Source organism: Notolepis coatsorum (genome assembly GCF_963971535.1).
Source record: "Notolepis coatsorum genome assembly, chromosome: 11".
Taxonomy (NCBI): Eukaryota; Metazoa; Chordata; class Actinopteri; order Aulopiformes; family Paralepididae; genus Notolepis; species Notolepis coatsorum.
In genome coordinates, this window is record NC_140175.1 from 60445111 (window position 1) to 60462452 (window position 17342).

At 41.4% G+C, this 17342-nt stretch overlaps 1 protein-coding gene across 1 annotated transcript in view; it reads left to right on the forward strand.

Annotated features, from left to right (window-relative positions):
• Positions 1 to 1216: 1216 nt before the first annotated feature.
• Positions 1217 to 17342, forward strand: part of LOC311236946 (reticulon-4 receptor-like) — a 259088-nt gene continuing 242962 nt past the window's right edge. The window contains exon 1 of the mRNA XM_084324751.1: positions 1217 to 1353. Coding sequence (XP_084180877.1) covers positions 1332 to 1353 — 22 coding nt within the window. The 5' untranslated portion in view covers positions 1217 to 1331. The remainder of the gene's footprint in view (positions 1354 to 17342) is intronic.

The window sequence follows — 17342 nt, forward strand, 5'->3', positions numbered from 1 at the left end:
AGCAACGCCTGTACCTCATGACTCTCCTTCATTGGAGAGTTTCTGATGACTGATAAATAAATATTTGCAATGATATAATTCTACTGACGGTGTTACACAACAGAACAGCAAGTTACAAGTTTCAATACATTTTTTTTAATAAACGCCGTAACTAGCATTTATAGTATAGCATATTTTAAGATATTTATATGAATATATGAATTATATGAATTAATGAGTTTGTGATGTTTTTGGTTTTTACTTAGTATTTTGTATATTGTATATTTAGTTATGTTTTGATCTGTATGTATTTGTTATTTCTTATTGTCTTGTCATTATTATTATTATTGTTGTTGTTATTATTGATGTTGTGTAACTTGTGTTGTTGTTTGATGAAAATTGAAAATAAAAAATATGTATAATAAAAATATATATTTATATGAATCCAAACTGAGCAGCATGACCCAGGGAATGGAAATATTGTTGCTTGTTTCTAGTTTGAATTGGTACGCTAGACCTGGCTCTTGTGACACGATACAGTACTGTTACACCTGTATTGTTCGCCCTGAAATTCAAAGATGTTCATAGAGATTTTCTCGATGAGATACAATACGACACGTGTGCGCCTCTGCCCATCCTCTTCCTCCTCTTCCATCCCATATATAAATGTTTTATTATATCTATGTTCCACCCTCCCTCCCTCCATCCCTTCTCTGACAGACAGACAGACAGACAGACAGACAGACAGACATACAGACAGACAGACAGACAGACAGACAGACAGACAGACAGACAGACAGACAGACAGACAGACAGACAGACAGACAGACAGACAGACAGACAGTCAGACTCTATACACCCCCACACACAGTGCATGGGGCAACAGCGCACCCACACGGGAGAACGAACCGCGTTGGCACAACAAGGGGGGGGGTGAAGTGATGCGGATCTAACTTCGGTGCAATCCTGTGTCTATACGAGGGGCTTTTCCGCAGCTTTAGCGCATTATCTGACCGTTGGATTATCGCCACTTTGATAGAGTTTGAATGCGGTTGGTTTCAGAGATGCCGGGCGCTGCTTGTGTGGATAACCTGGAGCTCTGCGTCCCGATGTGAGTCGCAGGTTCTCCGCTGCGCACCTCTCCATGATGCCTGAGAGCGGCGTGAAGAGGAGACCGCGTTCTCCGTCCCGCTTCTTCTTCGAGGGGGAAACCCAGGGGTGAACTTTTAATTCATGGACCTTGCCCAGGATAATATTTATTCGATTCCGTCTTGACATCGAGGGATGTGGATTTCCCCAAGCGCTTCCGAGGTGATGCCTTCCTTTGGATCGGGCTAACTTATATTTCCAACATGAAGTCAGTGTTCACGCGAGGTAGGTATCGTCAGCGCAAGGTGCATGCGATTGATCCATGTTATGTAATGTGTGTAAAGTGTTATTCCAAAATGAAAGCTAAGGTGAAGGCAACATATTTTGATCCATAGGGTAATTCGTTCAGAGATAGGCTATATTGTTGATGATCGAGTGGAGATGTGCAATCAGTCACAGACACACTAAGTGGGTCGATTCCTTGACGATAACGATGAGCACACAGACATATCTGTTGTCTAATGGTTGTTAACGTTATCATACTTGTTTTATTGAAATTTGTATTAAATATTGATATAAGCTGAACTGAATGGAAAGATGCGTGTCATGATGGGACTGTATAAGGGGGACAATTAAATTACAACTTTTCAAGACAGAGAAAGCACACTGGCTTGCAAAGGAGGTTTTCAGCTGGGCATTATGTAGAATCACAGGCAGTATCCCATATTGTGCTTGTTGACAAAATAGGCATTGGCATTTCTCACCATTCAAGTTGCATAGAGCGCAATATAGAAAGTTGGGCGGGGCATTTCCCCCCTCGACGCTGATACTGCATGCGAAGGGATTAAAGCAAAGAGATTATTTGGTCTGATAGGTAATCAGTGGTGTAGCTTTAATTGAGGGCACACGTATATTGTGTTTTTATTATGAATAAATTAATTGTATTCAGGCTGATTCAAGTGAGTTAGTCAAGGTCCTATATGGTTATCTGCTGTTATGTCACCCATGCCATCTTCTTTATGTCAGTGATTATTAGGTGAATAGGTGGATATACTCTAGATGCCCAGTAGAGGTGGGTATAGCCTGCTGCTGCTGAGGAAGGTATAGGTGTACGCAACTCTGATCCCACCATCCTATGTATTTCAGTGGTAATAATTATCTCCGCCAGGTGGTATGCCTGGAGATTATGTGTTCTGTGTGTCTGTTTGTCTGTGTAAAAGTAAGCAATAATACCCTGCCGTTAAAAATGGTACAATACCCAGACAGTGTTTTAATAAGAGCCGTATTTCGTTGCGGGGCAGTGTGTGTGTGTGTGTGTGTGTGTGTGTGTGTGTGTGTGTGTGTGTGTGTGTGTGTGTGTGTGTGTGTCTGTCTTAGTTACTTAGTTAATGGACTGAATATTTGCTCTACAGACAACATACCTCTGCTGAATCTTGCTGTGTAACAGAAGACTGTCAAGTAATTTCCAAACCCATGCAAATTGCGGCTGACCTAGCATAGTATGTTGCTAACAATATACTATGTAGCTAACAGAGTGGAGGGGTGAGTGACTGTGAGAGTTGGAGAGCTAGCCGAGGGGGATGTGTTCAAGAACAGCAGCATTAGAATGCACAAATCAAAATGTGTTTTCACACATTTATCTGGTGGTTTTATAAAAATAGTTTAACCGAATAGAATTTTTTATGTCGACTATTAGTTGCAGAAACATTGTGTAGTTGTAGTTGTTTAATCACACACATCCCTAGCCTTTATGTACATCTTAAACATAGCCTTTTCCCCCAAACATTCTTTATTTTTCAAGACAAACTGTGATGGCTAACTCCAAGATTCCCAGTCAAGCTAATTTCTACAGTAATACTATTAATAAAAAACTGTTCACACCTATTGTGCAGTACATAATACATATCCTCTGTTGTCCTTTTTTAAATAAATGTATTTCTGTCATGTCAGGATTGTCATCTAATAAATTATTCCATTACTTTTCCTGATGTTTTAGGTTTTTGCCGTGGTATCGTCTCAGTATCGGTATCGATATTTAGGCGGGTATCGTATCAAAGCCATCATTTTGGTATCATTACAACACTAATACAGGGCCAGTTTGCCAGTAATGTCACACATAGACTGACAGCAGGCCAAGGACCTGAATCCTCAAAATATCTTTCGAATTGGGTAACGACAAGTATTTGATTAATTTCCATCATTGTCCATTGAAATATTACATTCAGTATAAAGTTACACCTTTTGCACACAAGAAGGTGATGCCACACAGACCTCTGACACCTGTTTACAACATGACATTGTTGTTGATATACCTATGCATTGAAAACATGTTTTACAATCAATATTGTGCTGTCAGAACAGTCTTATATTTGCCTATTACTAGGCTACTGTCATCTTATCGACCAGGAAATGCTCACCTCATGTAATGCTCTCTCCTGCTGTGCTCCACACTGGTTATCTGAACTATGGTTTGTTGCACGTTCCTGTTCAATACAAGGACCAATATAATGCAAAAGAGTCTGCAGGGAAGGAACATCTATTAATTTAACCGTGATCATGAAGATACCATCAGAGAAAGTTGCCATTCATCTTGTAGTATATAGTTAACTTATTGAGACACTGACCGAGCCTGATTGAGACCTTTTCATTGTGGCCTCAGCTTGCATTTCTGATAGCAGGCAGGAATTTTTAATGGCAGGCATAGCCTGGTGGAGATTTGCTCTCAACTGAGCGCATGTTTCTTGTTAGTGGACTGATATAGGGTTACTTACAGTAGGAGATAGCATGCTATGTTCTTTCAGGCATGTTTCAGAGTTAATTAGGCTGATAGGTGAGAAGGGAGGCACTGATGCCACTTATTCAGTGCCAATTTACCTAATGTATCTGCAGTGTAGACAGTATTATGCTGTAATGGCCTACAGGGCAACAAAGCACAGCTCCACTGGGTTTACCCCCAACATGATGTTGTTTGGGCGGGAAGTGACTGAGCCAATTTACCTGGTGGCTGGTCTGCCACCCGGCCATGAAAGTGCCCAGACTCCTCCACAGTATGTCACTCAGCTCCGTGAAAGGCTGGAGCTTGCTCACCAGGGCATCCAGGCCATTACGCACCAACATGAATGAATGAATGAATGACTTTATTTGACAATATATAAAAATAACATGTGACAGAAGCACAGTCTGGAAATACTGCCAAGGATGGACACAAAAAAGCTCAGAGCTTATTTCCATTGTGGTCCTTGGAGGGGGGTAGGGGAACGAAGTGTTCAGACATGCATCATACAGACATCATAAAGACACATGACATCACAACACATCTCATAGACGCATAAAAACATCTAAAGGTGCCTTTAGCTGAATATCTAGGTTAAATATAGTCCCTTTTGAGCCACGTCTTTAGGCTGGACTTGAATCTAACAGCACTGTTCATATAAACCCAACAACAACCCCCACCCCAACCAATGAATCCGCCGAGTTTGGCGATGAGTTTGTTTGGATGACGGTGTTAAATGCTGAGCTAAAGTCGATGAACAGCATTCTCACATGGGTGTTGCTGTCATCCAGGACCAGGTGAGAAGGTCCAGGTGCTTCAAGGCATTTTTTATTGCAATGCTGAAGCACACAGCCACTTTCCTTAAGCTTGCTGAAACCGCGGTGCAAAGACGAGGTGTAAAAGTGGATTTTCAGAGGATCCCAAACATCACAGGTGCAATAATAGACTGTACACACATTTCTCTATTACACAGGTGACCGAGGATACCCCCTTCTTCCCTGACTGATGACACGGTGTCCACACCCAGTCAATCAAACCCAGGAGCGCTTCAATAGAGTAGGCTATATTCTGTATGGACCTTGACTATTTGTTTGGGGTCATCTAGATTTTTTTTTTTAAATCTTTCACCTAACATGCGTTTTTGTGCCACAAATGGAGAACATCAAGTCACTTTGCTTTAATTTCTGACGTTACGAATGGCTCTTCATACCAGATTTCAGTATTGGAGGAATTCACCCTTTCCGATACGCTGTAAGCCTATGGAGTCGCTCACCTTCTTTGCAGGGCTATAACCTTTAAAATATTATAGCTATATCGACATTACTATGGCCCATTCAACATCGGGTATCTATCGTTCCGGATGTGGGAACGTTATATTTTTACATTCATACATTGTCGTGTTAATACCGTCGTGAAGTATGTTTTTAGAGTGGTCTGCAGTCATTCCTAGAACGCGAGTTATAGGCCCGACGCATATTATACATAATCGATGCTACATAAAAAAATTCAAATGCATATGATCGGTATACATTATGCTCCATAATGCGTGAAGGAAAGGGGGGGGGGGGGGGGGGCAGGGCTCCAGACAAACTTTTTTCACCACCGTCCCAGAACCATCCCGAAATACAATTTTAATCATCCCAAAGTGAATGTAACCGTCCCAAAAATCAAATGTCGTTTCTTTACTTTGGTTTTGTCGTCTATAGTTGTTATTGCCATACGAAACACCATTCAGAGAAGGGGAGAATAAATTGATTTAGTCAAAAGGCTCCCAGGTGGAAAGATTTCACAAGAATAATTATGATAAAAAATAAATATATATATATAAAAAAAAGTGTTTAACAAGGTGCTAGTATAGGGATATTTGGTCACGGTGCTGTTATAGTCAACCAATTGGAGCCATGTTGATTATTATGGTTGAAAATGTTAGAGATAAATAAAGATCAAATCAAATCTAACTGAATAAGTTATACCTCTTCTAACAAGAAAGAAAAACGTAGTTTAGCTTTAAACTATATAATGTCATTGCGTCCAGAGATTCCACCTTTGATAACTAAAGTAATGACACTTGACTAGTAATGAAACATGTCCCTTAGATCGCGCTGTCCTCCTGGTCGATATTGATAACTGCTGCTAAATTCCAGCGGGCCCTCCTCACTGAATATGGATTCATTGTGTAGCTGAAGTGAAGTTTGCCTATAGCCTGTCGTCTATTTCTCCACGTTCGTTTAGATAAATGTAACGTTATGCCAATTAACTCGCAATGGTAGTAACATTACTTGTTAGTATAGAATCGAATAGAAATCCTTTAATAATCCCGAGGGAAATTCGGCACTACAGAGCAGACTATGTATCGCTCACATTGAACAACAATAAACATTTAGGTCAATAGGACTAAAATAGGAATAACAATATAATAATATTAAAAATAAGAATAAAATAGTGTGAACTATGGATTAATCAGTGGCAGTCTGATACGTTTGTCATAGGGCTGGGCGATATGGCCTAAATATGATATCACGATATTTTCTGACCTTTCGGCGATACACGATACGCATCACGATGTTTTTCTTTTTTTCCCCAAACAATTCATTATGAGGCTTACCAAGACAGTATTTGAGTTTGCAAGCTAACATTAAAGACAAAATAAAATACCCATGCATTTAGCATTTTTATATTATATATTAGATTTAGATTATTGGATTATTAGATTATATATTGCATATATTTAGCAATGAGATATTATATAATTTAGATATGAAATATGATGAATCGAAAATGGGGGACCCTGATGTAAACAAGACGAAAGTCTTTCGCTGGTCTGCATCCCCTTAACAATTGTATGTCTCTAAATGTTTTGATGAATTGAAAATGGAGGACCCTTATGTAAAAAAGCCGAAAGTCTTTTTCTGGTCTTCATCCTCCAGTCAGTCCACTGTTGTTGTATTGAGCTGTACTGTATTGTTTGTACCCATTCTGCAATCGTTAATAACGTTCATTCGTTCAATCATTCAGCCGGCAACATAATAATTTTGATTGACAGTCGAGTCTGCCAATTACGTCACACCGCTTGTACCCGCCCTGCTGTTCTTAGCACCAATCGGCAAGCAGCGCTATTCTTTTTTTACTTCCTGAATGCCCTCCTTGATTTTAACGAGAGCTCAGCTCAACGACAACAACAACAGCTCACCGCAGCCGACGAGTGATTACTAGCGCACCGCAGCATGACAACGAGGCATAATGATTTTACTGCAACAAATGTTATAATAAAAGCCTTTCCATACATCTGTCTGATTGAAAACTTTATTACCAGACCGCAGAATGGGCACGCACAACTCGGCACGGACTGAGATATGAACAGTAACGCTTGCTATCTATGTCGTCATTGGACGTTGCTATGTTTGGGTAAATACGCTGATGTGTAACTATATAACGTGTAACTATATAATGTTGATGCCACAAAACGAATGCCTTTGTTAATCATACGTACTAACGTTGATGCAGTAGTGCGTGTGTGGGAGCGGCGTTGTTCAAAAGTTTGAACGGGGTGGACCAGATTGACGCGACACAATCCTCTTGGGCAAAACATCACGATATCCACGATACGTTAAAAAAGTGTATCGTTAATGAACTGTACCCGATATTTATATAATATCGTCATATCGCCCAGCCCTAGTTTGTCAGTAACGTTAGCTAGCAATAAGCAGCTATAACTAGAACGCGTCGATAACTGTATACAGTTCCAATAGACTAACATTACACTTCTGTGATTTAAATGTGTCCTCACCTTAGACTCAGGGGTAGTATTGCTGGATGCAGTTCCCTGTTGGTCATTTTGGGTCTGTGTTTATCCTCTTCAAATAGCGCAGCATGTTTGCGGTGATCTCTTCACTGAGAGGATGCCACAATTGCCACAGTATAGCGCGTTTTCTTTTTTTTATAACATTCTGATCTTTTCATGGTTCTTGTACAGTGGTCTCGTGCCGTGCGACCAGGGCCGCCTCAGGGGGTGTGCGAGCAGTGCGGTCGCACAGGGCCTCGCGGGAAGGGGGGCCTCGCAAAATAAAAAATACTTTTTTTTTTTTTTTTTTTTTTTTTTTTTGCGAGGCCCCCCTTCCCGCGAGGCCCTTTTTCATCACATACCTAAAATCTAGTTTAGCTTATATGCTTATATATTTCACATTAGACACGTTTGTAGAATGTGTCTGACTTGTTCCTGGGTCTGCACCTGGGTCACTATTGGAGCTCTGGTGCTCTGCAGCAGGCATTGGTTTCAACGAAGGGAGTGGTTACTTACATCATAGTACGCCGCCGGAAACTTAAACGAAGAAGAAGAAGAAGAAGAATCAGCTGCGTTTGAATATTTCGCGCGTGCAGCTTTTGACTATTATGCTTAGTTATGCCAGCCAAGGTCGGTCATTATCAGTCGGTCAGTCACCAAGGAACGTTGACGAAAGGCGGGACAAATGGCCGGAGCCTTGTCATGATGCAGTCGGGATATAGGCCATGGCCCATGATGATGTTGGCTAGTAGCTAGCTTAGCTAAAGGCTATCTAGCGTTAGCTAACCTGCAGCCAAGGATGAAGAGGGTCGTTTGGCAGATGAACTTCGTCAACTCCACGCGGTTGTCTCCATCCTCTTGGACGTTTGGTGAGTTTTTAACCTATTCTATTAACTCTATTCTATTCCCGCCGTGGACATCGCTCTCTCTCTCTCTCTCTCTCTCTCACTCTCTGGAGCTAAACTGGCCGACTAGCTAATAGTACTACTAGTAGCTAACGGTGTGTGCCTGGTGTCAGCACCTGGCTGTATGTAGCCGCATAGCTTGCTTCTGCGTTAGCTAATGGTTAGCGATAGCCTGGTTGAGCTAACTGTTAGCCAGTTAGCTGTTTAGCTTCGACGTTAACGGCCGGCTGCGCTCGGCTGGGAACGTTCGTTTGATGCTATCAGTTAGCCTTGAGTTAGCTGTTAGCTTGTGCTACGACCATTGACATTAGCCGTGAGAATAGCAGGGGGTTCTGGCACTCTGACTACGACATCATCTTTGACAGAAGATGTAGTCGGGCCTGCACCATGACAAGGCTCTGGCAGCAGCTTATTTTTGTCCCGACAGCGAGAGGCCTTTCGTCAACGTGGAGACCTGTGTTACGGCCTTTCGCCCTGCGTTCCTTGGTGCAGGTAAGATTAATGAAAATGTCATGACATTACCCCACTCTTCCTTCCTTCCCCTCCCGAATGTTTTGTTAATAACAATGTTTTTTTCCAGGCAAAACATATGCTACTTCACAACATTTGGAGATACGACATGTGCTGTGTGTGAATGTCTTGGTCGTTTGTGTAGCTTGGGTAGCGTTGGGCCGTTGGCCAAAGCTGTGTGTGTCACAGTACCTGGCTAGCCTATTCAGCTGATGTCGGCCATTGGCTCCTTGCTGCTTTGGTTTCTCTGGTATAGACCCTCTTCTCTTTGGATTTAAGCTCTCTCTCTCTCTCTCTCTCTCTCTCTCTCTCTCTCTCTCTATATCTCTCTCTCTCTCTCTCTCTCATACATGCTCTCTTTCTAACACACATGCTCTCTCTCTCTCTCTCTCTCTCTCTTTCTAACACACACAGTCTGCCTATGGCGGCCTTTCTCGATGGCTAGGCTGTGCTCGCTGAGTCTGTATAGTCAAGGATCTTCAGTCACAGTGCTCAGGTATTCTGCCACTGTGTACTCTCTGTTTAGGGCCAAATAGCATTTCAATTTCTTTCCAATGTCTCTCTCTCTCTCTCTCTCTCTCTCTCTCTCTCTCTCTCTTGGATTTAAGTGTTGATCTTTGTCCTTTTGGATCTCTCATACATGCTCTCTCTCTAACACACACACACATGCTCTCTCTCTCTCTCTCTCTCATACATGCTCTCTCTCTAACACACATGCTCTCTCTCTCTCTCTCTCTCTTTCTAACACACACAGTCTGCCTATGGCGGCCTTTCTCGATGGCTAGGCTGTGCTCGCTGAGTCTGTATAGTCAAGGATCTTCAGTCACAGTGCTCAGGTATTCTGCCACTGTGTACTCTCTGTTTAGGGCCAAATAGCATTTCAATTTCTTTCCAATGTGTCTCTCTCTCTCTCTCTCTCTCTCTGTACACTGTATATTGACTGTAGAACGGGAGCTCTCTCTCGCTCTCTCTTTTGCTATATGTTGACTGTATCATGCCCCGCCTCGGGCAGCGCTATTATTTAAGAATATGTTGACTGTATAAAAAAAAAAAAAAAAATATATATATATATATATATATATATATAATTTTTTATTTTATTTTTTTTAAACCTTTTTGGGGGGGGGGGGGGGGGGGGGGGGGGCTCGCGTTAAATCTCGCACAGGGCCTCGCATTTCTCCCAGGCTGCCCTGCGTGCGACTGTCAATTACCAGCTGTCATTCACTGTGTCAACCAGGGTTAAATACCAGTGGAGAAAAGAGAGATTTCCCTCACCTGTTAACACGTTTTTCTTTTTCAATGCGAGATTCATTTGGGGTGTGACGCTGCTGCAACGCGACTGGCTGATGAGGTGGGTAGGAGCTTGATGCTGGATTAGTGTATGGCTGCATTGGGAGGCGGAGATAGTCATTGGATTTGGCAAACCACGCTACGTTTAGACTTCAGTGAACTCTGTCAATTTAGTCAGCAAGAGACATTCACCATTTGACAGCAATATATGCGCGCACTGACAGTCGGCCAATTGACATTTCCTGTGAAAAAAAAAAATCCTCTCCGTCCCGTTTGCGTCCCAGCAAAGATTTCTGTTCGTCCAAAATCAATATTTGATCGTCCCCGGGACGACGGGACATCGTTAGTCTCGAGCCCTGGGGGGGGGGGGGTCGTTTATGATTGTCAGTAACGGCTTTCTTTAGTACGACATCATACGTTGATCAGATGGATTGCAATGAAATAAATGGACAATCGAGCTGGAATTAACGTTAGATTCCTCTTACCTGTGGCCGATGAGTCTGGAGAAAAAATATTCCAATTATTTAATATCCATCTTCTAGATCCGTTTTCCCTTTGTATGACGCAATAAACGCCGAAAGCATATTGATTCTTGCGTCCCGAAAGCGATCCATTGCACTAGAGTGTTTGTCTGGATCCACATAACAAGAGAGCTCTGCCCCGAACATATATTCACCGATGCACAGAGCGCCCCATCCGGTTTAGAGTGGGTGCAACATCGCCCGAAATCCATCAGGCGGCGGTATTGAGCCGTTGCAATATCAGACAGAGTCCAGAGTCTCCCAGATTCGCATTTCGATTGGCGGGCAATAACGAGTAAACTCGTTCTTGGCGCAGAAGCAGTTAAGCCTACCATGGGCCCCGGGGCTTTGAATGTTTCGGGGCCCTTCCCCTCTTCAAATAATATCCCCAGTCCTCTCCATAACCTTTGTAACGTTTCATCACATTGACTGCTCAAAATAATCCACAATAATTATTCTTTATCTTTGATCACTACCATTATCTTATCTTAGAAATAGCATGATACTTTTTTGGAAGGGCATGTTCCATATGTATTTTCTACTCAGCCACCATGTGTGAACGTGGAGGCCTGCTCATGGTAGGCTGGTGTTGTGTCCACATTGGCTTGGAATTCTGTTTTCTTACAGTAATTCCATTACTATGTGTTGGAAGTATGCTTTGTAAGCCTCGTTCATAAACCATGCAGTCTGCAGATTGTATTGCATTTCACTAGAAGCCATGGATAATTATGGAATATCACTTTGTCAGAGGGGCAAAACAACATTTAATTACATTCTGATTGAACTTGGCAATTTGTGGGCTGGACAATTAGCCTGTGTTTACATGTATCCACGTGAGCAGCTCTTTGACCAAAATGATTATATGCTGAGGGTTGCAATACCATTGGTCCTGGGGAGGATCCAATCACTGATGAGTTCAGGATATAAGCCTGACAGACACCCAGGCTACACACGGTACAGTAATCACTGAATTCAAAACAGTATGCAAGGTTGAAGCAGTGTGTCTTTTTTTTTTTTTTGTATTAACACTTTGAATGCCACGAGGTCGCGCCAGAGGTATCGCTTCAATGCCACCATCGGCGCCAATGTTACGCTTAATATCGCCTAATCTATGTTTTAAATTATGGCTATGTGTCTAATCTGCCCGTCGCTTATCAAAGAATCCTTTTCCAGTCAGTGCTGTCAAGGCAGATTGGTTTTTTATCGCTTCATTTCCGTTTGAGAGCATTTTGAAAAGCATCCGTTTTGAGGTAAAAAACTGTTCATTCTAGAGTACCATTCTATGATAATCGTCTTTTACTGGAATATTCCAGAACGTTGATATTCGTCGGCCTATTTATGAATCGTTTTCAAATAAACGCTAGATGATCAATATTATACGTGCACGCAAGCACATTCGAGCCGCGCACGGATAATCGCCGTGTTCATTTCAGTGAAACCGAAAGAGCCCATTTCACAAAACAGCCTATATCTTCATCAAAATTAGTCTGATTATCCTGACACTGATAACATAGATTCCTTACCTGACATCAGATGGTATCCAACTGGTATATTCCAAGTGTATGGATCCAACGTGTGTACAGCACAGTACATGATTCCGCGGGCCTGAGAGGCTCCAGAATGAACTGTGGTAACCCCGGCTGCATCAGTGGACTGGAAAATGTGGAGTACAGGATTTTTTTCCCCATCCATTTTCATTGAGTCCATTCCAAAATCCCTTATGTCATCTGGGAGACGATAGGGGGCGCTTTTTTCCACATCTGATCGCCGGCGGTGCTCGGGTATACTTGGGTAGGCTCGCGTGATGCAATATGATTTCAGATCGCTAAAAAAAATTTAAAAATTAAATCCGAGAAATCCCGTGAGTGGCTTTCAACATAACTATCGGAAACCCGAGATATCTCGTGTGTGGCAGTGAAAGTGTTAACACTTTAACTGCCAGAAGACGAGTTTAGGCGTCCTTCCCCGCCATGCTCAAGTTGCCGAAGACGCCGTAACTCGTCTTTGATATCAATATTTAAAAAATCTGTGATCGGATTCATATTTCCCATCCGCTGGCCTGAGACCCACCAAAAAGCCCCACTGAACCCTCTAGCGGTTCAAGAGCGCCATCTGGTGGCTGATCGGCGCAATCGCCAAACAGGAAGTTACTTGGACGATGTGCTGTTCACCCATATTACTTCCGTGCACTCGGTATAGGTTCCGGCACTCTAGCTTGTCACAATACATAGCGATCCGTTGCCAATAACTCGATAAACAACATGATTTGGACGTATAAACTATTATACAAGCTGGAAATGGACCGGATATATTTACATCCCATAATGGAAAACTGTCTACCCCACGCTGATCGCCCAACGGCCCGCGGAGACTGGGGTGAGTTTTAGCGTGTAATATTTCCGTGTTCGACACTAACTGCTATGATGAACATTTGACCCACATTAGATGAATGGTATAACGCTGCCCACGGAATTATAAACGCCCCCTCGCCCATCCGGTCAACATCAGATGACGTGTAGTAACTTCCAGAAGTCCGTCCAGTTGGATTTTTTTATATCGCGCCGATTGCTATCAAACTGTATTTGATCATCAATATAATGCATTTGGGGCTATAAATCACGTTCTGGAGAAAGCTGCAGAAAGAGATGAAAACATACTTATACTTTAGATCATATTTTAGTATGAATATGTGAATGAAAAAGTTTAACGTTCATACACCCTGAACAATACATATAGGACATTGAATGGGCCCTAATAATGGCAATTTAGCAATAGAATTTAAAAAGTTATAGCCCTGCAAAGAAGGGGAACTTCTCCATAGACAAATAGAGCTGGCAACCTATGGTATATCATGAATTTAGCCTTAGGCAATCAAAGTGTTAATCAGGCCAGTTCTGGAGAGTGTAATAATAATAATAATAATAATAATAATAATAATAATAATAATAATAATAATAATAATAATAATAATAATACATTTAATATGTAGTGCACTTTACATTTGGAACCAAGTCTGTGTTTGATTGACAAAGTGTACAGAGCCAATTGAGACCACTGATGCCTCAACGCGACACTCACATTCGTTGCTCTAGCCCAGTGGTTCCCAAACTGTGGTGCGCGTACCCCTTGTGGTGCGCGAGCGCCCTCTAGGTGGTGCGTGACATGAAAAGGCTAATGGTGGTAATTTTTTTAGTTATTTTTTTATTTTTACAATAAAATGTTATACAAATCTTAGTCAAACATTTAGTATTATGGATATTAAACATGCTGGCAGAGTACATGCATCCATGTTGTTGTGAACATTTTAATTAAATAAAGAAATTCCCTATCCATAGTCGCCGTGGGAAAGAATAAAATAAAAAAATAAAATAAAATAAATTGCCATGGCCAAACTGACAACCAACAGGAAACCAACAATATATTTTACTTTGCCCTGGCCCCCGTAAATGTCCAAATCCCCAAATCCCCTTCCACCCACCCAACCCCCTCCTAATGTACAGTTTCCTCCCCCTCAAATGTATATATTTTCTGTTAGGATCTCTGTTAAACAGTACTGTATAAAAAAAGTTGAGATCCAAGGCAGCTCTACAAGTTTTAAAATGCCTTTATTTTATGGCTCACATTGTTTAGAGAATTTTTAAATAAACCGACATGTTTCGGCCTACACAGGGCCTTCATCAGGGTGTCCTCTTTTTGATCAAACAGTACTGTATATCTGTATGTCATGTATGTCATAAATGTCATGATATATATATATATATATATATATATATATATATATATATATATATATATATATATATATGTATTTCTGTATGTTGTGTGATTGATTGATTGAAAACTTTATTAACAGATTGCAGAATGGGTACAGTACAGTACAGCTCAATACATACAATTGTTAAGGGGATGCAGACCAGAGAAAGACTTTCGTCTTCATTTTCAATTCATCATAACATATATGACATACACGATATACAGATAGACAGTACTGCTACATCTATACATTCATGACATACCAGATGTGCAAATACAGTACTGTTTGTGATACAAAAAGAGTGTATATACATTTGACGTAGAAACTGTACATTGGAGGAGGTTGGGTAGGTGGGGTGGGGTTGGGGGGGTGGGGGTGTATGTCATAAATGTCATTATGAATTGAAAATGGGGGACCCTGATGTAGGGGTGGACGGTATGGTCTAAAATTTATATCACGGTATAATTTGAAGCATAGACGGTAACGGTATATATCACGGTATCAGTGTTTCCGTTAGAATATTTTTTTTTGCCTGATAGGCAGGCTATATAAAGAATGACATCCTCAAGGCATGTAGATTTATAATATTTTAACTTAAAACTAGGCTACTTTTGCGTATAAAGTCATTATATTCCAAATAAAATAAGTCCAGAGTCGAGACTCCGTGCTGCTCCCATTGCAAACAGCGGGGCTGGATTTTGCTAGAAGCATATGTAGCTGCAGAGCCGCAGAGCCAGTGGCTCTTTCAGGTCGTTCAGCCGTTTGGTGGGGGGGGGGCGCTGTTGAGCGGGCCTGTGACCAGACCTGAAAGAGCCCCTGGCTCTGCGGCTCTGCAGCTGCATGCTATTTCGCAAATCCACTGCTGCAGCCGTCCTCCCGTCGTTATCATAACACTACACACATATCATAATGTTTACAGCAAACTGTAGTTGATATGTTTTATTAACGTAGAATAATTCATATAAGAAAAACGATAGGTAAGATCTATTACCTTTCTCCACTGGTTAAAAATGCCAGGAACTGAAATTGAAACTTGCTGTGCGCCGCGGTGATATGTGTTTATTATGAAATGACAATTGTGTGTTGACACGCCCAGTGCGCCCACTGCGCGAAGCCTCCTAAATAACTTTTTCCAGTTTGCACATATCTATTATCTATGACTAATTTGATCTATTTTTAGGGGCAAATGCGATTGAAATAGTCGCGCTGTGGTTACATGACGTCATTGCTATTTTAGAGCTGCCCTACCGGTTACACGGTATAGTCAAAATCCATACCGTAGAGCAAATTCATACCGTTTATACCGTATACCGTTTATACCGTCCACCCCTACCCTGATGTAAACAAGATGAAAGTCTTTCTCTGGTCTGCATCCCCTTAACAATTGTGTGTATTGAGCTGTACTGTATTGTACCCATTCTGCAATCTGTTAATAAAATGTTCAATCAATCAATCAATCAATCAATCAATCAATCAATCAATCAATCAATCAATCAATCAATCAATCAATCAATCAATCAATCAATCAATCAATCAATCAACCAATCAATTAATCAATCAATCAATCAGTCTCCACAACCACTTTCTGCCACCAAAACTAATTCCTGCTCCTTTCATTTTATTTGGTGAATAATGACAATATCTCCACTCCACGTTCCATGTTTTATCTTCTGGTAAAAGATTCAGGGTTCCCCAGTGCAGGCTAAACCATAAACCTTCATTTCTGGCTGTGGTCCATTTAGATTCTCAATCCTCATTGGTATAGTCTGTTGACCTGAGGGTTTGAGCAATATGTCACCATTGCCATTAGGTGTGTATGGGTCATGATTGGTGGTTTTTCCATGGAGGCTTCTGTGTCTGTGTTGCTCATATAATGAGATGTGCTGTTGATGTGGCGTTTCACTATGTTGCATGTGTGGTGGTGCTTTTATTGTGAAACTGCAGAACAGAGTCCAAGACCATTTTCCCTAAGGGGACAATAAAAGTACATCTATCTTATAAAAAATTTCATGATTCGGATATCAGTATCAGATTGTGTGAAACAATTATGCGAAGATGAAAACCATCCAGTTTAAGATTTCAGATGATATTCCCCACTCCCCAGAGGCACACAAGCGTGCGTGCCCACTTTATGAGAACCATAAACACTGTTTATGGGAACAATCTGCTCCTCTGACTTTTTACCAAAAAACCAAACCCTGAAATAAACCAGATGAATTTAAGTATTTATTATTTTTCAGAGTGAGTTTAAGAATCTATAACCCCCCAAATAAATAATACAGTCTTCAGAACCCCATCAAAGATCAGAATCAGGTTTATAGCCAAGTACATTGCACATAAAGGCATGTGACTTTGTGCTTGTTAGGGAATGACAAAACTAACAAAATTGCTATTTGATAGTTGGGGGCTGGGAAATGTCTGAACTTCCATGTTATCGTATGGTTTTGTTTTGACATAATAGCGAACGTGAGATAATCCAAGAAGCAAGCTAGCTGGCTACTGTCATTGCTAACAGCTAACGCTAGCGGAGCAGGCAAACGTAAAGCATTAATTCTGAAAGTTGCATCACTGGTGCTTGAAATGTGTGAATTTAGTGAAACAACATGACAAACGTACAAAACATTGCTATAATGTAACATCTCCAGTCTCTCTTTCTTCATCTTTCTTTTCTGTTCTCCCAGCTATTAACAGACTGTTATGCTACCCGGCTAGCTACCTGTAACCAGCAGGCCGTTCAGCA